Source organism: Sorex araneus, chromosome 1, assembly GCF_027595985.1.
Source record: "Sorex araneus isolate mSorAra2 chromosome 1, mSorAra2.pri, whole genome shotgun sequence".
In the NCBI taxonomy this organism is placed as follows: domain Eukaryota; kingdom Metazoa; phylum Chordata; class Mammalia; order Eulipotyphla; family Soricidae; genus Sorex; species Sorex araneus.
In genome coordinates this window covers 145,465,470-145,492,060 of record NC_073302.1, presented here as the reverse complement: position 1 = coordinate 145,492,060, position 26,591 = coordinate 145,465,470, and the positions used below count along the sequence as shown (strand labels likewise).

Below are 26,591 nucleotides of genomic sequence, written 5' to 3'. Positions count from 1 at the left end.
TGGAAAAAAAAAAACTCTCTTAGCACAAGTACTGAGTTCAGTCAAGGGAAGGTGCTTAAGTAACAGGGCTGCTGAAAGAAAGCAGTTGGGAGCGGGATCTATCAGAAAGACTGAGTCACGGATACGTCATCAACAGAAACTGCTGGCACACTTGGAAATGTGAGTCCTACAATTCCACTGCTCTTGCTTCCACCTGCTGGCATAAGACAGGAATTTTTCAGTTTGGGCAGAAATCACTGAACAGCTCTAGTTTTTTAAAAAAGGTTTATGTCGACCATAAACTCACTACACATACTTTGAGTTCATAGCAGAACTACTCAAAATATGAAGATACTTCTGTGACCCTTCCTCTGAGTAGCCCCCAGTATCTGAGAAGCAGCATCCATGAATGTGATAAATAAATTTCCAGTGCAACTATAATAGTTCAATCTGGTCTAATATGATGAAAATATGTACTATGTGTTACAAACAGTACCACCCCACAACCTATAACTTCACAAACAACTTCCTCAGTCAATTAAGACTTAAAAATAGTATTACAAAAGCTCCCCTAGGAATAAATAATGATTTACTCCAAACTTTTAAAGTGTAGTCATCCATTTAAATTGTTTATTTTTATTATACCTTAGGTAACATAGTTACAATAGTGTTAACTTTTTTTTTTTTTTTGCTTTTTGGGTCACACCCAGCAATGCTCAGAGGTTACTCCTGGCTCTGCACTCAGGAATTACTCCTGGCGGTGCTCGGGGAACCATATGGGATGCCAGGGATCGAACTCAGGTTGACCGCGTGCAAGGCAGACACCCTACCTATTGTGCTATCGCTCCAGCCCAATAGTGTTAACTTTATTGGGGGGGGGGTCACACCCAGTGATGCACAGGGGTTACTCCTGGCTCTGCACTCAGGAATTACTCCTGGCAGTGCTCAGGGGACCATATGGGATGCTGGGAATTGAACCCGGTCGGCCGCGTGCAAGGCAAACGCCCTACCCACTATGCTATTTCTCCAGCCCCCCAATAGTGTTAACTTTTATGGTTTTTGTGTACAAACTTCCTGGACCCCACCACCACAACAGTAATTTATTTTTTTAAGAGAAAAAAGCAACTCTATTTTAGCTTTTAGAATGTAATGTCAATGATTTTAGAAAAAACTTTTGTTTCCAAATTTTGTTGCAAATAAAGTGAGAAAGGGACTCTTCAAAGTGACCTTTCCCAACAGGAATAAAACTTTATTTAAAAAAATAGCTAGAAAGAAATTGAGGAGCCAGGGAAATAGTGGAATGGGTGAGGCACTTGCTTTGCATGAGGTCCTCCTCAGCTTGACCCCAGGCACTGCATATGTTCCCACAGTGGTACTGGGAGTGATCCCAAAGCACAGAGCCAGGTTAGCCCCAGAACCTCTGCAGGTGTGGCCTCAAACTCCATCCTTCCCCCCACAAATAACTGCTTATAGTCCGATGAGAAATTATGTGACACTAGAATTATTTGTATTCCTGACAAACAGAACTTTTAGGGAAGATTCATAGTATAGAGTTATAAAGTGTAAAACAGAAAAGTCCCATGTTCTAAAACATAAAGAATAAACAGCTGAACTGACTTTTCTCTTGATTTTATGTACAGGACGAGTAGTTTAATAGCCACAGATCTTAGATGCACTTATTATAAATGAACAAGAAAAGATTTATATTCCAAAATCCTTCAACTGGCAGAAGTAAAGTCCCCTGACACCAGAAAGAATTTAAAACTAAGAGCTGCCTCACAGTGAAATCAAGAGTTCTTTAGTAAATCATTAGCAAAGGGTCTATCCACACACATGAAAACACCACAACTCCAAAAAGATACTCTAATTTTATTTTCTCCAAGAGGGTGAGAAAATTGCTTTTGGCATATTCAACTGGCATTCGGGGCATGCCTTTTATAATTAGATTCTTAGTAAATTAGTCAGGAGAGATTTCTCTAAGAACATTACTTAATATTTAATAGTTTTTATTTTTCATCAACACATAAGTAAACGATGAAGCCTAAATTCTCATCGGAAGCCAGGTTAATAAGCAGTTTGATTTTCTTCTTTTCATTTCTTCTATTTGGTTTTTGAGCTATGCCCTGTAGCTATGCCTGGGGTTTGCTCTCAGTGGTGCTTGGGGAAGTATGCTTTCTAGTGTATCTCAGAGTTCATGTGACAACTTTGACCACAGCCTGCTTTCACCTGGCTAATGTGCTACTTCATTTAGTTATAAGGATCTGCCTCACCATTGCCAACCCCAACTATCAGCAAAAGTAACAACATCAACCATCATTTATGTAGCAAGCACCAGTCTAAAATACTTTGCATATGCCAATTCATTTCATCCTTCCAACAACAATGTCACAAGGCTCTGTTATTAAGCCCCATTTCTAGAGATGATGAAATGGAGGCAGACAGGTTGAATAACATAACCCAGGTCATAGAGTTGAAATAGTGAGTAGCCTAAGAGCCTAATGCCAGGGCTACTGCCATTAAACTGTTATCTCTAGCCTCACGATCAATTTTTCAATTCTACTTTTCTCTTCAGTTGACTGTAGTTATTAACTTAATGCATCACCAGTACCTGCTACTTTTCTTTATTCTCTTCTGTCTTTGTGGAGAATAGGCAGAGACGTAATCAGAGGGCATGGCCTTTTTGTTGACCCCTGTCATGTCCCAATTCTCTTGCTAGTCTGGTCCAGAAGCCAGTAACTGTCACAGACTTTTATGTGAGAGTGCTACTAACAATCTAAGTGAGAATGCAAAATAATGAACCCTTGCATTTTGATAGTACATGCACCTAATCAGCAAATGTTACCTCTAGATGATAGAAAAGTGTTTTAGGGGTGGGAGCAAGAGTAGAGGTAGGACACTTGGCTTGCATGTAGACAATCTAGGTTTGATCCCAGGTACCACATATGGTCTACGAGCCTGCTAGGAGTAATTCTTCAGAGCAGAGTCAAGAGTAAGCCCTGAGCACTGCTAGGTGTGGCCCAAAAACAAGAGAACGAAAGGAAAGAAGGAAGAATGAAAGAAAATATGGAAGGAAGGAGGGAAGAGAGACAAAAGAAAGGTGTTTTAACCATTTGACTGTCTAGTTATCAAAAGGCTACTGCTTTTATTTTTTATTTTTTTAAATTGAATCACCCACCGTGAGATACACAGTTACAAAGCTGTTAATGATCAGGTTTCAGTCACAATGTTCCAACATCCATCCCTCCATCAGTGTATATTTCCCACCACCAATGTCCCCAGCTTCCCTGCTGCCACTTCCCCTCCTCCCACCTACTCTATCTCTATAGCAGGCAATTTCCTTCCCTCCCTCCCTCCCTCCCTCCCTCCCTCTCTCTCACTTTCTCTCTCTCTCCCCTCCCTCCCCCACCTTTTTGGACATTATGGTTTGCAATCCAGGTACTGAAAGGTTATCATGTCTGACTTTCAGCACACAGTCCCTATCCAGAGTGATCATTTCCAATTATCATTGTCATATTGGTCCCTTCTCTATCCCAGCTGCCTTCTCCCCCAGCACTTGAAGCAGGTTTACAATCACGGACCCCTCAAAAAGGGAATGCCCTGCCACAGAGGTGGGATGGGATGGGGGGGGGGGAGGATGGGATGGGGGTGGTGGGAGAAATGCTGGGACTACTGGTGGTGGAAAATGGGCACTGGTGGAGGATGGGCACTCAAGCATTGTATGATTGAAATGCAAGCACGAAAGTTTGTAAGTCTGTAACTGTACCTCACAGTGATTTACTAATAAATTTTTTTTCCCAAAAAAGCCTCTTTTTTTTTTTTTTTTTGCTTTTTGGGTCACACCTGGTGATGCACAGGGGTTACTCCTGGCTCTGCACTCAGGAATTACTCCTGGCGGTGCTCAGGGGACCATATGGGATGCTGGGAATCAAACCCGGGTCGGCCGAGTGCAAAGCAAATGCCCCACCCGCTGTGCTATCGCTCCAGTCCCCCAAAAAAGGCTACTCTTTAAAGCCAGAAAACTTATTTTTAAAAAATTAATAAAGCATTTGAGGCTACAGAGAAAGTACAGGGGTTAAGGCATTTGCCTTGCATGTGTGGCTGAACTTGATTGGATCCCTGGCACCACGTGAGGCTCCTGCAGCAGCACAAGTACTACTAGGTATGGCTCAAAAAAATTCCATCCCCTCCCCTGCAAAAAAATATCCAGTGAAGATGTACTCGGAGCTTAGGAGAAAGTAGTGAGTGAACAATAGAAGACAAATAAGGTTTCAAAGAACTTTCTAGCTAGAATGTCAGCGAAAACAACAGAATTTATTCGGCAAATATTTACTGATTGCCTATGTGTACCAAACACAGATAATAACTGTCAAAGGTTGTAACTGTCCTTGCAGCATCATAGACAAGATATTGCAGTGGTCTAGAGGAATAATACTCCTCTCATTCTGGGAAGTCAGAGCAAGTTTCTTGGTGAGAGCATGAATAGCATGAACTTGTTTGGAATTGAGAAGTGGAAACTGGATGGACATGAGACTGGAGAAGTTGACATGACGAGCGTGTGTGTGTGTGTGTGTGTGTGTGTGTGTGTGTGTGTGTGTGTGTGTTTGAGTGTATGTCATTAGGAAGCTTACACTTTATATTGTAGACAAGGGAAAGTCTTGAGTGATAAAGTGAAATCTCTATTTTAATCAGTCACTCTGGTAGCAGGCGGAGAGGAGAGGGGCGTGTATGGGAAGATGATTCTAGGGGATTCCAATAATCCCAGATGAAAATTAAATTAACATTGTAGGTGGGATGGGGAAACAATGAATTCTGAAAACAATGGATTCAGAAATGCTCAAGAGGTAAAACTGGCAAGAGGTAAAACAGACTGAATGTGATAGTCTCTGTGTGGATGGTAATATGACTAATGAAACACAGCAAATTTAACAATGCAGATAGAAAACACAAAGCAAAGATGTGTGTGTGTGTGTGTGTGTGTGTGTGTGTATGTGTATGTGTGTAGTATGGGGAAGCGTTAGGCTAGGTTCACGCAGATTAATATTTGAGTGCTTGTGATATGTGCAGGGAAAGAAAGCTCAGTGATTGTCAACTGGCGATTAGGAGTCTGGGGTGAGATGGTGAGATACTGTCTCCAAGGGTGCGATTTGTAGAATGCACCAAGGTATTGAAGGGGAGTAGATGCATAACACGGGGGGAGTCAGGAAAGGCAGGTGAGAGAAAATCCTGCACACCAGTGGGGTAGAAGGAAGGTTCCAGACAAAACGTGTGAAAAAGATGTCCACATGGATGCAGGTGGAAGAAAAGAAGAAAAGAGGTTTGCAGAAGAAACTGAGAGTAGACATGGGTGAAAAATCAACAACTGAGAGGCAGGTGTCAAAAGAGAAGGCAGAATAGAAACGTGAGGGATTCTGGGACTAGAGGAAAATTAGGGTTTCATTTCTCTGGGAGTTGAGGGAGAATCTGCCCCCAACAATGTGAGTGTGGAAGGGACTGAGTGAAAGCGAGACTGGCAAGTAGCCACTGGATTTGGCAGCTCCCAGCCTAGCCATGGTGTGTCATCTGAGAAGCAATGCTTTCGTCTGTTGGGCCTTGGCAGCCACCTCAACCTGCTCCTTCCTACTGTGGGGTAATCAACTCCACACCATGTTGCTCTCAGACAGGCCGAAACCCAAGACTTCAGATTTAATACTGTTATTAAGCATCTCCTTATTAGAATGAGTTAAGATATTTCTGAATCTTCCATTTTTCATTGTTAGAGTCACCTGAAAATTTTATTAGTCAACAATCATTCACTGACAAATTTTTCAGGTGACTGTAAATAAAGGTCATTAATAAGGAATTTGTCACTTTAATATCCACATACAGCTGATTCTTTTTGGTTTTTATTTATTTATTTATTTGCTTTTGGGGTCATACTCAGCGATGCTCAGGGGTTACTCCTGGCTCTGCATTCAGGAATTACTCCTGGTTGTGCGCGGGAGACTATATGGGATGCGGGGGATTGAACCCCGGTCAGCCACAGGCAAGGCAGATGCCCTACCTGCTCTCGCATCTGCAAACGCCCCGCAGTTGATTCTTTTTTGTTACCGTTTCCTTTTTAGGGCACACCTGGCTGTGCTCAGGGTTTACTCCTGAACCAGTGCTCAGGGATCACTCCCAGGGGGCTCAGGGGACCACAGGGGGGTTCCAGAGATGGAGTCGGTGTCAGATGTATGAAGGCAAGTGCCTGAACTCTTGTACTCTATCTCTGGCCCTACAGCCAATTCTCAGTTATCCAAGTTCTAAAGGCTACTTTTTCTACCTTAAAAGGCAGAGAGGAAATTAGAATTTTCTATGCATAGACTTGGTATCAAGCACTATTGTTTTCACATATGTTGCTGCTTGCAATCTTTACCAAAAATGGTGGGAGATAGTTAATATTAACTTCTTTTGAGGGTTGAAGAATCTAAGGGCTCAGCAAGATTATACAAGTATCTGCAACCAGTCTGCCACCAGAGCCATGTGTTTACACATTCATTCCCTTTGTTTTCCCCCATGTACATCTTAAGATGCTGGGACAGGTTTCTCCTTCCCCCCGCCCCTTCCCCAGCTTGAGATGTAATTCACATGTACATGTTAAAGTCTAAAGTGTACCTCAGGGGCTGGAGAGATAGCACAGCGGCTAGGGCGTTTGCCTTGCACGCGGCCGACCCGGGTTCAAATCCCAGCATCCCATATGATCCCCTGAGCACGGCCAGGGGTAATTCCTGAGTGCAAAGCCAGGAGTAACCCCTGTGCATCGCCGGGTGTGACCCAAAAAGGAAAAAAAAAGTGTACCTCATTCCTTTCCTTACAGTCATAGCTTTAGATTTTACTATCTTTGCTTCACACATTCAATTTCTTGAACATGGTTATTTCTAAATTCTGGGTACCAGTCTGTTGGAAGTAGTAGACGCTTTACTGATCTTCTTATGTCCCAAATCCTACCATCCTGTAAGGCCCAGCTGGAACATATAAATTATGTCTATCCTTCCTGATCCAGAGACTATAAAACAAAGCTTCTGGAAGTGCGTGGCTGCATTTGTGGTGCAACCTCTTATTGTCTAGTTTTCCCTCTCAGAGAACCCAGTAAGCTACAGAGAGTATCCTGTCTGCATGGCAGAGTCTGGCAAGCTCCCTGTGGCATATTCAATATGCCAAAAACAGTAACAATGATGGGTCTCATTCCCCTGTTCCTGAAAAGAGCCTCCAATGCAGCACCGTTGGGAGGGACAAATAAAAAGAGGCTGCTAAAATCTCAGGGCTAGGACGAAGGGAGACATTACTGACACCTGCTCGAGCAAATCGATGAACAATGGGATGACAGTGATACAGTGATATAGCGATCCTTCCTTTTTATCTTAAAAGTAATCCATCCTGCCTGTACTCCTATATCAATTTCTTCTACTACCTCTGGTACCTACCAGGTCTATCTTGTAATCTGATTATTTATGTATGTGCCTTATCACCATTACTAGGTGACACTGCTCTGGCCTTTGGGGGAGAAGAGTTTGGGTCACACCTAGTGGTGCTTAGGGATCACTCCTGGTGGTACTTGGGGGACTGTATATGTTGCGGGGTCAGTTTTGTTCAAGGCAAGCACTTAAATCCCTGGTCTATCTCTGACCCTGTTGTGGACTTTTAAAAAAGATCAAAATAAGAAATGGCCCTATGCTTACCTGCTTACCTACTGCACTTGCAGTATAAGTTTTCTTGAGGTCATTATACATCTCATATACTCAGTTTTCCCATATCATAAACATAAACAGAAAAAAAGTACTATCTTCATAATTATTAATAATATGTTTTCCTTTTGCCCTTACTGCCAAAATGTTCACAGTAAAATCCTGGACTCAATTAAAACAATAAGGCAGGGACCTGAAAAATAGGGTAACAGGTAAGGCCTTGCTACACATGTGACTGACCCAAGCATCTCAAGGAATGACCCTAAGTGCAGAGCCAGGAGTAAATCCTAAGCATGACTGGATATACCCCAAAACTTAAAAAAAATTGTAATAAAAAACAAGACTGACTCTAATGTACCTTTAATTTGGGGTTTAATATTTTCTCCTTTGTTACATTAACCTGAATGTGTATTTCTTCAGTTAAGGCAATAAAACTCAAATATTACTAAAGAGGGGATTATAAAATAAATAATTGATATACTGTGTGAACATAGGTGTCATGCAACAGGATCTAAGTTTGTTTTATACAACTACCCTCATGAAACTTAGCATCATCCCTGGCATAGAATTAACTGCACTTAGTTGGTGTTTGTGGCAGAGGTAAGTGCAGGCTTGGAAATTAAATGTATGTTTCCACCTGCCATGGACTCCAACTATAATTATGGAAAGACAGTACTTACAGCACAGGGCCTAGATCTCAGAGTGGAAAGAGAAGTGTTCCACGAGATGAAAACACCACCATCTCTCTTGGGTTCTCCTGGTCCTTCTCCTTAGGTAAGGCATACAGTTAAGTCATGATGTTTGTCATTTCTTTTTTTTTTTAATTTCTTTTTATTGGATCACCATGAGATATAATTACAAATCTTTCACACTTGAGTTTCAGCCATACATTGATTGAACACTCATCCCTCCACTAGTGCACACCTTCCACCACCAATGTTCTGAGTATCCCACCCCCTCACCCCCTTCATCTTAACCCTCTCCCTGCCTCTATGGCAGACAATTTCCCCCATACTCGCTCTCTCTACTTTTGGGCATTATGGTTTGCAATATAGATACTAAGAGACTATCATGCTTGGTCCTCTGTCTACTTTCAGCACACATCTCCCATCCCAAACAATCCCTCCAACCATCACTGACTTAATGATCCCTTCTCTATTCCAGCTGCCTTCACCCCAAGCTCATGAGGCAGGCTTCCAACTGTGGAGCAATATTCCTGGGCTTGTGTCTACTATCCTTGGGTGTCAGTCTCATATTATGTCATTTTATATTCCACAATATCATTTCTATTTTTGGGGGGTCTAAACATGAAATATTTTCATTTTCCTCTGGATCAGGCTCTACTCAATGTGACATGCTCTTCTCCAATCCCATTTGAACTCCTTTTTCACAGGTCTGGAGAGCCTGGCTGATTCCCTGCCCTGAGCTGACCACTGGGCCATCCTTGAAGCTTGCCTTTTGTTCTTGCTCTGCTTGGCTGCTTCTGTCTCAGATGGTGCCACTCGACCACTTTCTTCCACATTCAAGTTGACAGTTAAATGAGCTTTGTTCCCCAGGTACTCATGAATTAGACATTACACTACAGACACAGCAACTGGATCTCTAGAACACTGTCTTTAGTCACTATCTTATGCACTGAGTGATGATGAGAAAATATGACAAAGATCATATCTTGCCTTTTCTTTTGGGGGGAGGTCTGACAATGCTCTTGGGGTTACTTCTGGCTCTGCACTCAAGAATTACTTCTGGCGGTGCTTCAGGGACTATATGGGATGCTGGGGATCAAACTTGGATTGGCCTCATGCAAGGGAAATAAATGCCTTACCAGTTATACTATCACTCTGGCCTCAAAGATTGTTTTTCTTTTTTTTTGGCTCTTTGGATCACACCCAGCGATGCTCAGGGGTTACTCCTGGCTCTGCACTCAGGAATCACTCCTGGCGGTGCTCAAGGGACCATATGGGATGCTGGGATTCGAACCCGGGTCGGCCGCGTGCAAGGCAAATGCCCTACCCACTGTGCCCCGATTGTATCTTTTAATATACAACTTCTCTTCCTATCCACTGCAATATTCCTCAAAACTGTGCATGTTTTGGTTAAGTTAGCTTCCTGTGGCATATGATTCTATTTTGTAATAGTTTCCCACCCCCCTTTCCCCACACACTACTGGGTCTTAATATAGAGACAGTAATTTCCCACTGGCTTTTTCTTTTCTCCATAAGGACATTAACCACAAAGCATTCCACAGAGGATTTATAATATATACTTCGAGCTGAAGAGATAGCTCAAAGGGCTAAGATACAGAGACGATAGGTCAAAAGGCTAAATGCGGTCTTTGCATGTGGGAGGCCTATGTTCAAAACCCAATACCACCTGGAGTGACTCTTGAACACAGAGCTGGAGTAGCCCTGACTACCATGGAATATGTTCCCAAACACAACATAAAATAAAATATCTATTTTCTCCTGATAGTTTTAACAGTTACCAACACTGTCAATATGCCATATATAGGCCTAACTCCCTTACATAATCAGCAGTGAACCCTGAATTTTCAATTATTACTGATGCTATCTCTACATCCATCCACTCAAAAATATTTTAGTTCTGCATTTACTTATGGGAATTTTGCCAGTGGCTAAAGTTTTAAAAACTAACAATAACAAAAAATATTGGTTCCTGATCTGAGAAAACTTGTCAAAAGTGGGTAAGACAGAAACTATTAAGAATAATATGTGTGCAATGGAAGTACTTAAATTGCTCAGAGAGAAAAATTTAGTAAGTCAGGTCACTTCACCCTGAGGAAGATCTTAGTAATGACAGCACTGATGCCACTGTATTTTAGAGATACATTTATTTTCTAACTCCCTACATGGACCACTGTAGGATGGAGAGTTTTTGTCTTGTTCACAGTTGTATTCTCAATAATTATAGCAGCTCAGCAAGAAGCACAGATAAAATACACTATGAGTTGTTTTTTAATGAAAGCAAATGAAAGGTATTTACATTATAAAAAAAAAAGTGCTTAACTCAGTTTAAAAAAAAAAACCCAAAGGAAAATGGGGAAAAGTCACAAATGCACATAATGCAAATGGCAAATTAACATGAAAAGATGCTTCACATTCAGTAAATACAACAATTCATGCAAACACCAATGGCTATCATTGTTATAATCATTGGCATCACGGAGGGTTGTGAGGAAGGTGGAGCTATGGCTATTCAGGGAGAGGAAGTAAATTAGTATTGCTACTTTGGAGAATATAATTTGGTAAATCAGAATGTACACATCCTACAATCCCACATTTTTTCCATCTATCTTTGAACATGTACAGCAAGAGACATTACTATAATAATCATATCAATATTGCTTATAACAAAAACTAGGAACAACCTAACTACTCACAGATAAGAAAACTAATAATACATTGCAGAATGATTACACATGGAGTAATCTTACAAGGGTTTAAAAAAAAAGAAGAAGAAAAAGAAAAACCACAGCCACTTAAAACTAGTTTTGCCAAGTGAAACTAAATCTTGTGTTGTCTAGGCAAACATACATTTGTGGCAACATTATAAAGAAAAGCAAGAAATCAATACATGTAAATTATAGATGGTGGTTATCTCTGAGATAAGGAGAAGGGATATGTTTGGAGAAAGGCACACAGACACCAAAGGTATTAGAATTATCCCTTTGGAAATATACTTTCCACAGCCAGTGATGTGACTCAGCAGACGAGATAGGTCGTGGTTTGCATTTGTGAGGTCTTGGGTTTAATCTCTTGCACCAAAATTTTAAAAAAAGAAAGAAAATAGAAATATACTGCAAGGGGTTGGGGTGAGGAGCTCCCTAACAATGGTGGGAGGCCTGCAGGCCATTGCTGGGCTGGTGAAACTTGGAATGGCAGTGTGGATCTGACAGTTCAGTGGTCAACAGTTCAGTGGCTGAACCCTACTCCAGCCACCAGGACCTAGAACCACCAGTTACATCCAGGGACACTTTGTGCGTGGGGAACGCGGGGAGGGATGGGGCGGGTGGCAATAAGTGCCTGGGGTCAAACTCAGGGTCTTATGCATGCAAATCAAGTGCTGCAGTCCCTTGAGATTCATCCCAGCCTCAAAAATACCCCTCCCCCATTCTCTGAACTAAAAGTATAGTGGCTTTCTATATATATTTCATAATCATGTTAAAGATGAATGCTAAGCATTAGCCAGGCCGTGGAAAGGTGAGGAAAGAAGAGCATTATAAATAATAATAAGGAATATGGTAAGGTCAAGAGTTGAGGACATGAGTACCCTCTCTGACTGCGACACTGAATTATCTATTGATTTACAGGAGAATCTGGGGAGCGGGGGCAGAGTTTGGTTTGAGTGGTAGAGCACATGCCTAGCATGTACTAGGCACTAAACCTGCATGAGCCCTCCCCCCGACTCCCACCCCAGTATACCATCAGATGTGGCCTTGGTGGTCCCTAAGCATCACAGAGCCTGAATACTGCCAAGAATGATCCCAACTGAAACTGAGGACATTGGTGGTAGGAAATGCACACTGGTGAAGTGATGGGTGTTGGGTATGACTGGAACCCAATCATGAACAACTTTGTGACTGTGTATCTCAATATGATTTAATTAAAAAAAAAAAGAGTGACCCCAATTTAAAACAACAACAACAACAAAACAGGAGAAGCTGGTAATGTTAAGAGTGGAGAAATATTTGTCCATTGACATAAGGTTAATATCGGGACCTACCTATCTATTCAGTGATAACAACAATAAAAACCACAATCCCATCAAAAAATGGGGGAAAGAAATGAACAAACATTTCCTGAGACACACAGATGACTAATAAATAAGGGATATGAAGACGTACTCTCCATTCTTTATCAACAGGGAATGTAAGAACAATGACATAACACACCTCATACCGGTGAGACTGGCACACATTCAAAAGAATAAAAGTAATCAGTGCTGATGTGGATGAGGGTAAAGGGAACCTCAGCCACTATTGGGGTCAATGGCTCAAGCTCTTTGTTGTTTTGTTTGCTTGCTTTTGGGTTTTGGGCCACACCCTGCGGTGCTCAGGGCTTCCTCCTGGTTCTGGGAACCCTCCTCACAGATTAGAGGTTCATATCTGGTGCTGGGGTTCAAACCTGAGTCAGTTGTATACAAGGCAAGCACCTTACCTGCTTTATTATCTCTCCAGCCCCTGGTTCAATCTCTTTGGAGAACAATATAGACACTTCTCAAAACACTAAAATTGAAAGTCTATATGGTCGAGAAATTCCTCTTCTTGGCATTTACCCCAAGGGCCCAAAAATACTATTTCAAAAAGACATTTATAAGGCTGGAGAGATAGTATAGTAGGTAGGGCACTTGCCTTGCATGTGGCCAACCAGAGTTCGATCATCAACACCCCATATGGTGGTCCCCTGAACAGAGCCAAGGATAAACCCTAAGAACCACCAGTTGTGACCCCCAAATAAAAAACAAACAAAAAGGGGTTGGAGCAATAGTACAGCAAGTAGGGTGTTTGCCTTACACGCAGCAGACCCGGGTTCGATTCCCAGCATCCCATATGGTCCTCTCAGCACTGCCAGGGATGATTCCTGAGTGCAGAGCCAGGAGTAACTCCTGTGCATTGCCAGGTGTGACCCAAAAAGAAAAAAAAAACAAAAAAAGAGAAGATATTTGCATTTCATGTTCATTGCAGCGCTATTCACAACAGTTAAGATCTGGAAAACCAGAGTATCCAAGAACGGATGCCTGGATAAAGAAACTGTGGCATATATACTCAGTGGACTAGTACTCAGCTACAAGAAAAGATGGAATCATTCAATTTGTTGCTACATAGATGGAATTGGGGGGTATCATGCTGGGTGTAGTCAAGAAGGAAAGCGACAGATACAAATGATCTGTCTCATGTGTAGGATATAAAGAAACATAGTATGGGAGTAAGGAATGGTCAAAAACAACAAAACTAAGTACTGGTCTGTAGAATTTAGCTTTCCAAAGGTGCAGGTCCGGGAGTATGGGAGGAGCCCCTGAGACAATGGTGAAGGGAACTGGGACATTCTGGTGGAGTGTGTGGTATTTGAATGGTAAATGCACACAACTTTATCATAAACAATACTGTAAAGCATAGTGCTTCAAATACAAAAAAAATTATTTAGAAAACAAAATATTTGGTAGACAGCAGCAAGAGGACTAACTCCCCAAACATAGGAATACCAGAAAGAAAGGAACAAGAAAAGGGGAAGAATGGCTCGTGGAAGCTGAGAAGTTCCCCCCGTCTGAGGACGAAGACCTGTACACAGATCCAGGAGGCTCGCAGGGTGCCAAACAAAATAAAGTCAACAGAACACCACCAAGACAGTGTAATAAAAATGGTAAGAAGCAGAGGGAGGCAGATTACTTAAATTTGGAAAAGAATCAAAAACTCGGGGGCTGGATTGATAGGGTGCTTCGTGGGTAGGGCGCTTGCTTTGCACATGGCCAAACTGGGTTCGATCCCTGGCTCCCCATATAGTCTCCTGAGCACTACCAGGAGTAATTCCTGAATGCAAAGCCATGAGTAAAGCCCAGAATACAACTTTTTTGTGTGGCCAAAAAATTAAAAAAACAAATCAGGAGGGGGGGGCGGTGGCAGGAGGGGGCATTGGTGGTAGGAAATGTACATTGGTGAAGGGTTGGTGTGGAACACTGTATGACTGAGATCCAACCATTAACAATTTTGTAACTGTGTATCTCACTGTGATCAATAAAAAATAAATAAAATTAAAATAAAACAAACCCTAAAATCACATAAATACAGGTATACAACATAAAATTCACAACAGATCTCTCACATAAAACCCAATCAGCTGGCTGAATAAATATCAGTACTCCAGTCACTGTCACTGTCACTGTCATCCCATTGCTCGTCGATTTGCTCAAGCTGATACCAGTAATGTCTTCATTGTGAGACTTATTACTGGTTTTGGCATATTGAATATGCCATGAGTAGCTTGCCAGGCTCTGCTCTGTGGGCAAGAGATTCTCAGTAGCTTGCCGGGCTCTCCGAGAGGGATGGAGAAATCGAACCCGGGTCGGCCGCATGCCAAGCCCTATCCGCTGTGCTATCGCTCCAGCAGTAATCCTACATTATATAAAAAAGAAAGAAAGAAAGAAAGAAAGAAAGAAAGAAAGAAAGAAAGAAAGAAAGAAAGAAAGAAAGAAAGAAAGAAAGAAAGAAAGAAAGAAAGAGAGAAAAAGAAAGAGAGAGAAAGAGAGAGAGAAAGAGAGACAGAAAGAGAGGAAGGAAGGAAGGAAGGAAGGAAGGAAGGAAGGAAGGAAGGAAGGAAGGAAGGAAGGAAGGAAGGAAGGAAGGAAGGAAGGAAGGAAGGAAGGAAGGAAGGAAGGAAGGAGAAAGAAAAATAAAACCTCATCAGCAAGAAGGGAATGGAAAAAACATATTCCAAGTACTAAATGAAGAAACCCTTCAACCTAGAGTCTTTTGCCCCACTAGGCTGTTATTCAAATTTGAGGGAGGGATAATAAAAATCTCAGGCAAACAAGAACTAAAGACATTTGCTGTACCAAAAAAGCAACTCTCAAAAGATTACCGAGTGGCATTCTAAAAAGAAAAGCTATCTTTTAGAACAGAAAAAGTGAAATAGATTAATTTGCATGTAAGAGGCCTGTGCTCACTCCCTTGCACCACATGGACACCCCAAGCATCATTGGCAGACCCCAAAGCTCTATAACAGGAGTAGCTTTTAAGCATCACCAAGAATGATCCAAAAGCAGCGAAAAACTACTGTTCTTCCAGATCTGTGTTCCAAGTGCTTCTTCAGATTCACTTCCTGTAGTCTGACATCCGAGAAAACAGCAGAATTTTCTCAACTGATGGTTGCCATTTAGTGATGGAGACTGAATGTGTACATAACCTATTTCACCATCAGGGTATCAGCCCTCTATGATAAATATTCTGTCTTATGTGAGCTAAAAGAAGTATTTTCTATACACACAGTTATATATGTATAAATGTGACATATGGGTATATACATGCATATAAACACATGCTAAATATATTGCTAGAATATTTATGAGGAGCATGAACAATGTTTTAAATAGTAACCTATCAGAACAGTGACACTTCTTTCCGTGTGATAATTCTGTTGCCATGCTCGTTTGACTGAATTAGTGTAACTATTTTTGTAAATACTTTTCTTTAGATATAGCTCTAGAATAAAATTCAATTGAATATATTCAAGGAAAAATTTGGTTTTGGATAAAAGCATCTTGGTTTTCTTTCTGTTGTGAAAATATATTGCTTGACTTTCCAATCAAAATATGAATTAGTAGGAAGCATATAGATGTTATGACGAAAAGCTGTGCACCAGGTTGTTGTAACGTAAAATAAACTTACAAAAATTCTGCACAACAAACAACTGAAGATATTAACTTATATAAGATATTAAATTATACAAGCAGGTGAAAAGCTTGGTGAAAGATGAAGCAGAAATAAGAGTGATCATCGCCTGTTTCCAAAGCTGCTGTTGCTCCTGTGCTGGGATAGTTGGGATAGTTGCTTCCTCCAGGTTTTTACTATGAACATAATTATTTTTAGGTTACATCTGATGTCAAATTATTTAACTTTTCCCTAACACTGCCCCTGGAACTCCAAATGACCAATAGTGTCCTCTATCATATTATGTGATTTTCCTTTTCACCTCAAGTACAGAAGATTCATTGCTTCCCAATCACAAAGAAAGGAAGTTCACGTGGGGAGAGAAGAGATGAGGGCAACTTGGGGGAGAGGTTGCTGACTCTCCTAGGGCCAAGGGGTGATAAAGCAGCATCGAGGTATAGAGCAATAATTTGGTGATTGTTGTAAACCACGTTCACTCAATACAAATAGGGAGAAAAAAGATTTATTTTGCTAGAATTTATATTCTGAGACTAAAAAAAGTACTTATTCTTTTTTGTTAGTATATACGCAGCATGAAAAACTTATAGAATGTTGTAATGCAATGTCATTTCAATAAAAATATCTTAAAATAAAATAATGCTAATTACAAAGAACAATGGCTACATTTGGGGCCAGGGTAAAGTGCTTGCCTAGCTTGTGGCTGACCCAGGTTCTATCCCTGCCACTCATATGGTCCGCTAAGACCTTCCAGGAGTGATGCCTGGAAAGACAAGAATAAGCCCTGAGCACCACCTGATGAGCCCCGAGCCCCAAAACCAAGAGAAAGAGAGTAAGAGAGAGAGAGATTTACACTTATTAAAATTATAGTCAATAACTATTTAATTGTGGGGCTGGAGCAATAGCACAGCAGGTAGGGTGTTTGCCTTGCACGCGGCCAACATGGGTTCGATTCCCAGTACCCCATATGGTCCCCTGAACATCGCCAGGGGTAATTCCTGAGTGCAGAGCCAGGAGTAACCCCTGTGCATTGCCAGGTGTGACCCAAAAAGCAAAAAACAAACAAAAATTTGTTCAGTGTTAGTAAAGATGTAGGAGACTAGTATTTACATAGTTTTCTGGCAGGAGTATAAATCAATAGAAATTTTATGGAGAAAAAAAATGACAGTAAGCACCAAAGGCCCGAAAGAATGCATGCACACCTTCTGATGTACAAATTCCACTGCTAAGAACTTATATTAAAGTATTAAAGATTTTGAAAAAGACTTAATAGCAAGAGTATTTAATTAAGCACTCGAAGTTAGAAATAGTTGACACGTCCAAAAGCGGGATTGAGTGGCTAGCAAAACATCCCCAACTATTAAACATTCAACACAGCAGTTGGATGTTCGTCTTTCATGCTGCCGACCGGAGTTCAATTCCTCCGCCCCTCTAGGAGTGCACGGCAAGCTACCCGTGCGTATTGGATATGCCAAAAACAGTAACAATAAGAGATGTTACTCAATGAGAAATGCTACTGGTGCCCGCTCGAAAAAAATCGATGAGCATCGGAATGACAGTGACAGTGATTTTAACTAATTATATTATGAAGATAGGCTTATACTACATATGAATTATAATGCATAGCATAACATATTTGTAATAAGATGTCTGTATATTAAATTTATTCAGGAAGTCATTCTTTTCTTTTCACTTGTCAGTATTTTCTGAGTTTTCTATAATGAATATGAGCTGATATTATTATTTCAAAACCCAAGCTTTTTTGGGGGGGGACTAGATAAATTGTACAGTGGGTATGGACATTGCCCTGCATATGGCTGACCTAGGTTTGATCTCTGGCACCATATATTTCCTCTTAAGTACCACCAGGAGTAATCCCTGAGCACAGAGCCAGGAGTAAGTCCCATGTACAAAGAAAAAATGATATTTCTCATTTTTTTGACCATGCCACCCTTTATTCTATAATAAACATCAGATTAGCTTGGCTTGCATACTCTACAATCTGGCTGCAGTAGGAAAGGAGATTCTCCTGGTTTAATTGCTATGGCAACGGGAGTTGAAAGAAATCTTAAATATCATTTTATCTAAAACTTCCATTTTACAAAATAAGGAACTTAAGAGATATTCAAGAGATTAAATTATTTTCTTTACATCACAAGGTTAGTTGAACAGCAGCTACACTCCAATCCCCAGATCTTCGATCCATTAATTCCCAAGGAATATGCATGACACTCTGGTTAATGATCCTGACACCAACCTAGGCTTTGGGAGGAGAGACAGCAGTACTGTCTGTATGAAATATGAAAGCCAGGGGCTGGAGCAATAGCACAGCGGGTATGGCATTTGCCTTGCACGCAGCCGACCCGGGTTCAATTCCCGGCATCCCATATGGTCCCCTGAGCACCGCCAGGGGTAATTCCTGAGTGCAGAGCCAGGAGTAACCCCTGTGCATTGCCGGGTGTGATCCAAAAAGCAAAAAAAAAAAAAAAAAAAAGAAAGAAAGAAAACCAAAGAGAAACTGTTCAACAAAGACCTAGTTAAGCTTAATACACCAAAATGATTCTTAGGTGTCAGGAAACAGAAAAGCCATAACAACAGCAAACCCCCTCTGTCGCTGTTGTTTCACAGTGACCCTTTAGAGGACACAGATTTGGGGGCTGAGATAAAGGGTGCTTGAGGGTTACCCCAGCTCCATGCTCTGGGGTTCCTCCTGTTTAGGGGCAGTGCCAGGGATTAAACTCAGCTTTCCAGCTCCAGTCATTTGCATTTTCCTCCCAGCCCCACTACTGCTTTTCATCTAATTAACACATCTCAACCAAGAAATGTAAACACTGTATTAGTATTATTGTTCATTTTCAACCTAGTGGACTCTGAAATGGTCTTCAAGGACTCATTGCTACACTTCCATCTCCAAGACTGCAGCCCACAGAGGACGAATAATAGGCCTTTCTGATGCTTTGTTTATGGGGAAAATCTATTAAAAGGCACATCATTTTGTTGCCTTGTTATAAAATGGCAACATACCATAGCTATGTCAACCATTTCTTACAGAAGTTAATTAACTTATACATACATTTTGCAGTTAATTAACATCTATACTAGTACAAGAGGTGGTGATGAAAGTTAGCCTAGGTACTTGAGAGTGACGTGACCATAAAGAAATCTGTGTCTTGGAAGTGGAAAAAGCTAAAACAAAACAAAACAAAAGTACACAACTGAACAATGGTGGGCAAAATGCTGATATGTTAAAACAAATTAAGGCAATGGCACCAAACTGCTGTAGTAGTCATTATGTTCTTCACTGCAACTCCCTCATGCTAAAAAATAAATCAATTTCACTTCAGAATGTCCATCATGAAACACTAAAAACAATCAGTTCTGCTAACTCTCAATCATTGAATATCTATGAGTAGCCAAATATGCAGAGTAGTACTCTATTGCACACCTGGGTACAAAAGTTGTTCACAACAACCAAAAGAGCAGGGCAATGTGCTAGGTATTTTGTAAGTCATAATTCATTAGATTCTTGTGATAGTGTGAGGTCATTATATATTGCTCTGCTTTTTTTTCTTAAGATCACACAGTTATTACATGACAGAACTCAGAATCAAGTCCAGGTGATTTTCTTGTTGATGTCTCTTCAATCATATGCTTTTAGTCTCCAATAATGAATCCTTACTCACTGAATATTAGTCTGAGTTCATTAGGTCCAACTACAACATGTTCTAAAATAAATATGGTCATTTCACGAACAAATCTAATGGCTATCAAAGAATTAAATATAGCTGAGTAAAATTCTTTAAGAAATTTAAGATTTTACAGACTTGGGTCAAAGTAATTTTCATAGAAACAAAAAGCTAGCTCTAAAATTCTAGGTATGCTAATATAGTATAATGAAATAGTATTATACACTATTTAAGTAATGTATCTTAGTGGTTAATCAAATATTGATGTCAAGATGAGTTTTTCTACCTTCATGGGGAAGAATCAAGGTCAGTAACTCCCACCATGTCCAAAGGTGGGAGCTGGCATAGTCTAAAGTTGTTCAACACAGCATTTTGCCAAAGATTACAAAGTACAATTCTAAACACAATGTTCAAATTACTTGAAATGTTAACTAATAAAATAAAATACATACATTTTTTAAAAAATGACATCAACAATAAGAACAAAACATTGTCCATAAGACTTGGTTTTCCAAATCAAAAGCATATGTGAAGTTAAATTGTCAGTTGAAATAACTACCGTTTTTGTCAGGGGCCACCCAGAGGTGCTCAAGTCACTGGTCACTCCTAGAGGTACATGAGGATAGAACTGTGTTCTGCTGCATGCAAGGCAAACACCTGAACTTCTGTCCTACCTATCCGTCCCTAAAATAGTTGTTTTTGTTGCTTTTTTTTTTTAATCATGGATCAGAGCCCCACTTGACAGAAAAAAAAAACCATGAGATGAAAATGGGCAAAAGGAGGTGGAGCAATCATATAACATGTAGGCCGTCTGCCTTGCATAGGTTGGTTCAATTCCCAGCATCCTATATGGTCTCCCGAGCACCACCAGGAGTAATTTCTGAGTATGGAGCCAGGAGTAACCCCTGAGCATCTCTAAGTGTGACCCTCCCCTGCCAAAAAAGGGCAAGAACTAAGTATTTGGCAGAAATTCTCTCAAAAATGTAATAAAGTAAAAAAAAAATTAATGTTATAAAGTGAGCTTGCCACCTCACAGAAAATAGCTAATAGTATTTACTACCATGATAAAATTAGAGCTTTTAAATGAAAGTCATAATTCAGAAAAATTGTATCTGCTACTGTGAACTTGCCTGCTTCATAATGCTTATAATACTTTTCTGAAGACATGGATGATATGAAGGAATAGATTATTTGATCTTATATAAAGAAATGTATTAACATGAGGAAGAGATGCATGATGCAGCAAGCCACTATCTTTTGAGTGACCAATGTTTGATATTACAAAATTATGTGTGGTAAAGACCCATTCAAAGAGGCTGGAGAGATAGTACAGGGGCTAAGGCACTTGACATACATGCAGCCAACCCCAATTTGATCCTAGCACCTCCTGGTATTCTGTGCACTACTGGGAGCAACCCCTGAACTGGGACTAGTTTGTGAGCACTATGGGGTACCGCCTCCAAACCAAATTAAAGGCGGAAATAACCCAAATGTTCACCAATGTGTGAATGGTCAAAAAAAAATGTGGTATACCCACTCAATAGGATATCATTTAGCTTTGAAAAGGAAAGAAAATTTGACACTTGGTACAACATGCTAAAACCGAAGTAGAATAAGACAGTTATAAAAGTGCAAATACTACATGAGGCATCTAGGATAGTTCAATTCATAGACATAGTAGAACAGTATTTACCAAGTACTGAGGAAGAAAGTAGTAAGGAATTATTCAGCCAGCAGAGTTTTAGGTTTGGGATAGAGAAATAATTCTGGTGATGAGAGTGGTAATAACTGCGCAAGAATATGGATATAGTTCAAGGCCGGAGTGATAGTACAGTGTGTAAGGCCTTTGCCTTGTATGCGGTTGATTGGGGTTCAATCTCCGGCATCTCATATGGCACCGCCAGGAGTAATTCCTGAGTGCAGAATCAGGAGTAATCCTTGAGCATTGTCGGGTATGATCCAAAAAGAAAAAAAGAAAAGACAGAACGTGGAGGTACTTCAAGTTATTAAATCGAGCATTTGAAATGGTTAAAATAAGAAATTTCATGTTACATATACTTTTCATGGGCTGGAGTGATAGCACAGCAGTTGGGCGTTGGCCTTTCACGTGGCCGACCCGAGTTTGATTCCTCCACCCCTCTCGGAGAGCCCGGCAAGCTACCGAGGGTATCAAGCCTGCGTGGCAGAGCCTGGCAAGCTACCCATGCGTATTGGATATGCCAAAAACAGTAACAATAAGTCTCTTAATGAGAGACGTTACTGGTGCCCGCTTGAACAAATCGATGAGCAACGGGATGACAGTAGACCGTATATACTTTTCACAACAAAGCAGGAAAAACATAATTGTAGTCTCACTTATAGTTTTGGGAGAGTTAACTTTTTATTTAAATTGTTATTTATCTAGACAGAAAATTTATTGATTTTTAAAAATGAATAAGTATCTTAAACACTCCTAGCTTTAATTTCTAGGGTGGAAATATATAACTTCCCAAAACAAAACATAAAAATTCTTAGGTTCTCAGTTAGTTTCGAGAGGTAAAGAGATTCTGAAATAAAAAAGTTTGAGGACCATGAAATGTATTCTCCTCTCACACCTGCATTATGTGAATCTGAAGACTATTAGGTTGTTTGCCTTGCATGCGGCCGACCAGGGTTCCAGTCCTCGGCCCCTCTTGGAGAGCCTGGCAAGCTACTGAGAGTATCTTGCCTGCACTGGCAGAGCCTGGCAAGCTACCCGTGGCGCAATCGATATGCCAAAAACAGTAACAGCAAGTCTCACAATGGAGATGTTACTGGTGCCCGCTTGAGCAAATCAATGAGCAAGGGATGACAGTGATACAGTGGCACTGATATATATATATATATATACATATATAGTAACACTAACCATTATATATGTGTATGTGCATGTATATGTGTGTATATATATATATTTTAAAAAACCTTACTAGAAGGAATGACCATCACAAGACTCTACATAGAACAGTTGCAATGTTTAACAGACAACTGATTAAAAACATCAAATGCTGATATGTTCCGGAGTAATTTCACGAGTATCTAGCATGAAACACACATTCCCTTATTTTCCGTTACATCTTGTCTTGGATTTACAACACAAAACTAGATTAGGGAACGAGGGTGGTAGGCGCATTGTTAGGTCCCCTCCGCCCATCCTGCGCATGGGTATGGGTGCAAAGAATTTAATTCTCACCATCTTGCCACTGGTCTGTTGCAGAGGGGTGTGGCGAGGGAGCTAGGAAGCACGCCAAAATAGCAGCTGAGGCTGCCCAGGACCGTATTCGAGCAATCATTTTCTCTATTTTGGGGCGCCAAGTCAATTTGCCTCAGCAAGAGGCCGAATATTTTATGGCGGGGGGGGGGGTTGGTAAATTATAAAGGAAATTAGGAAGCATGGACTGAAAGAATCAGCACGATCATAGCGGGGAGGACACCCAATGACTGGCATGCTATAATGGATGTGCTGGTTTGGGGGACAAAACAGAATTGTTCTTCCTGAATCTACAGCTGCCCTGCCCGTCCTGTCAGATCTGCAGTTCCTGACTGGGGAGTGGCGGGTGGCACGGGGGAAAGGAAAATAAAAGTCAAGTGATTTTCTTCTCCGGACCATTTTTCTGCATTCATTTTGGGCCGGGTCTGTGACAGGCTCGCGGACTGCAGCTGAAGGCTGTCCCCAAACAAAGGGGGAATGCACGCCCTCCTGGGGGAGCCGAGGAGGGACAGGCGGCCCCTAGTCACCTCGCCAGGTATGTCCCCCCGGGAGAGAGCAGGCAGGCAGCGGGGAGAGAGAGGAGCCGGGGGCGGCTCAGGGGTGCGATCGGGAAGGCCCGGCCGGGGCACCCGCACCCCCCACACCCCTCCCACACACCCCGGGCAGAAGACCCCGCCCTGCCCACGGTCAAGGTGAACCCATGCACCGGAGGTACCTGTGGAGGCCTCGCACAGCCCAAAGGCACCGGGCGACCATGGGAGCGTAGAAAGACTGGCGGCGGCGAGTGCGCTGTGCTCCGGTGAAGGCTGGAGGAGGATCTGGGGCGCTGGGGTGCCGGCACGCGGCCTACGAGCGGAGGCTACAGCGACGGCGACAGCGGCGACCGGCCCTGCCCGCGCCCTCCCACGTGCGACAGCCCCACGCCGGCGATCGCTTCGGCCCCGCCCCTCCGTGGCCCCGCCCCGGGCCCGGGCTCGGGCCCACACGGCCACGCCCCTCACATATACCACGCCCCCACAGCCCCGTCCCTACACGGCTCCGCCTCCACAGTTGGCCACGCCCCAGCGCATGGCCACGCCCCCGCAGCCCCGTCCCTCCGCCGTGCGCCGCCCCGGGGGCGGTGCTGGCGAGACCCTGCGGCCCCGAGCCCAGCTTAGCGCGGGGTGGGTCGAGGGGGCGGCGGCGGCAGCAGCAGCAGCAGCTCTGGTGCCCGTGAAGTTTGAGTGACCGTGCTGCGATCGGGAGCTCGACTCAAGCCTTGACCACCAAAGAGGCTGGGCGGCCCGACTTACGGACGCCCGCGGGCCCGCGGCCACCTTCTCGCGTCCTCTTGCCTGGTAAGGGGCTTCTGTCTGCAAACGCTACCGACGGGGCCTGGGTTGGCGCACCCGCTGCAAAGGCCCGGGTTCCCCAAGGGATGGAGAAGGAGGTCGGTGTGCTCTGCGGGGGAGAGAGAGGGAGAGAAACCCGGAGGAGGTTGGGCATCTCCGTCTCCCTGCGCACCCCTTTCCTTCTCCTCACCGGTTCTTATTTGTACCCTCTGCCCGGGGGCGGACGGGGTTGGCGGGGGGTGGGGGGGACGGTGGAGGTAGGGGTCTCTTCTTTTAGTACTTACAACCCGGTTGCCTAAAGGCTGGACTCTCCTTTAACTTCAATAATAAACATCCGAGCAGTGGGTACCACACCCTGGCTTTGAACGAGGGAACCTGGGGAGCTGATGGATGATGCGATTTAGTGGAAATAAGCCATTAATGCCGGCTGGCCCTGCGCCACTGTTTGGATGCGATAGTATTACATGTGAATGGACATGACCGGGAGCTTCCAGCCTGTCCACGAGAGAGTCCAGCTGCTGCAGAGACAGAGCACTGGTCGGTTTGTAGTAGCCATCGATTTAGGCAATGATTTCCTGACATGTCTGTTGATGAAATACAAATGCCATCTTTTTTTATTAGGCATGACACTCGATGGTTGAATAGTCTTTGGTGAACGTATTTCCTCCACACAAAAAACGGTCTCAGCCTACCAAAATTTGGCGGAATGTAAATTATGTATCTACATATTTTTAAATCTCATGAAAGAAAGTGCTCACCGTGGGTCAGCTTCTGAGTCAGCAGTATGAAATCTCTCTCAACTTAATGCCGAGGCCTCTGGGGGATTTCTACATCTGTATTATCGTTTCTCTTTCCTTTATATACTGTGTAGATACAGTGAGATATGCAGTGCTGATCTAAGCTTATACGGTACATGTCTGGGGGAAATTTTTACTTCTGGAAGATTTAGCATAATCTAACACCACTGGATACCAATAAAAAAGATGTAATAAATCATAACAATACTTGGTGCTGTTCTGTTTCTTTTAGAAGAGAAAGGTGTAAAGGTAATAGAGGTTTCTGGTTTTGCTTTTTTTTACTTTCGGGCTAATTTATTGCCTTCGTTATCTATAATCTCTGTAAGTATAGCCTTCCCAGCTTATTCTTTAAAGTAACAAGGTGTTTTCATTTTTCTTACTAAGGAAAATTGTTTAAGCTCTTAAGATGTCATCTGTCAAGCACCTAGTTTATGCAGTTATTCGTTTCTTAAGGGATCAAAGTCAGATGGATTCTTATAGTTCGGATGAACAAGAAAGTTTGGAAGGTAGGCTCCTATTTTATTATATTCATTCATGTTTATAAATGCAAGCTAAAATAACTGTGGTTCGACTTTATGATCTCTAATAAGAAAATCAGATTATTTTGTTGATTTTTCCAGGGAGAGAACTGCATGTTAGGTTATCACATTTCTACTTTCTGAAAGTTATTTTGTTTAAATTAATAAGAAGGTAAGAGAACCATGGTTCATGTATTGAGTTTGTCAGAACTATTTTATTCATATAATAGAGATTTTTTTCTTTATGGTGATTGTCAACTTAATCTTATCCCCATATAAATCCCATTTAAATTAGTAACACAGCTAATAATGGATCAATGCTGAGATTTAAATCCTGGTTTTTACTCTGATGATCTTGTGGTCTCTTCTTCCTAGGAGGGCATAATAGGAATTATGCTATTCCTATTATGAAAAGCATCCAGATTAGAATCAATACTTGAAAATATCTTAGTCATCATAAAAGCATTGTGTGAAAGTCTAATTATTTATACCACTAGTAAGTTCTGACAACTTTCATTAGGGGGGCTTGAAGTGAGAGAATTTTACCTTTGTTTTACGTCAGCTTTAAGTCCTGGATCCAGTAGTCTGTTAAGTTGAGCAGGACCTGGATGATAGATCACGTGTTTCCTTGACACCATCTTTTGTGCCTTGTGTTTATGCATTATAAAATTTAAATCAGGGTAGCTGTAATAGAATTCTGCTGATGGGCATTGTGGCATAAAGCTTTGATTATTAAAAAGAGAATGGGAGAATGTACTAATAGCCCATTTAAAATGTTACATTTTAAAATGGTTTTCCTATATAGGAGGGATGTCTGTTAATTCCTACCAGCACTTTCCTTGGGAATATCCTTCCAGGAGGTGGGGGCAAAAACTGGGCATTTGCTCTAGGACTGCTTGCAGTCTGGTGAGATGGTGTCCTTCCAGGTGGCAGCGAGAGGAGCAGGT

General features: G+C 41.9%; 2 protein-coding genes across 5 annotated transcripts in view; one reads left to right on the top strand and one right to left on the bottom strand.

Annotated features, from left to right (window-relative positions):
* The window catches only part of NLN (neurolysin), a 101,368-nt gene extending 77,440 nt beyond the window's left edge, over positions 1–23,928 (bottom strand). The window contains exon 1 of one of the 2 annotated variants that reach the window (XM_055121094.1): positions 23,714–23,928. In XM_055121094.1, coding sequence (XP_054977069.1) covers positions 23,714–23,754 — 41 coding nt within the window. In that variant the 5' untranslated portion in view covers positions 23,755–23,928. Of the gene's footprint in view, positions 1–8,362; positions 8,408–23,713 lie in introns of those variants that run through there. The other variant, XM_004608486.3, reaches the window with a different exon arrangement.
* Positions 23,929–24,079: 151 nt separating this feature from the next.
* Positions 24,080–26,591, top strand: part of SGTB (small glutamine rich tetratricopeptide repeat co-chaperone beta) — a 39,394-nt gene continuing 36,882 nt past the window's right edge. Inside the window, exons 1-2 of one of the 3 annotated variants that reach the window (XM_004608485.2) lie at positions 24,080–24,335; positions 25,511–25,632. In XM_004608485.2, the coding sequence (XP_004608542.1) occupies positions 25,533–25,632 (100 nt within the window). In that variant the 5' untranslated portion in view covers positions 24,080–24,335; positions 25,511–25,532. Of the gene's footprint in view, positions 24,336–24,692; positions 24,867–25,510; positions 25,633–26,591 lie in introns of those variants that run through there. The other 2 variants (XM_055123644.1, XM_055123642.1) reach the window with 2 other exon arrangements.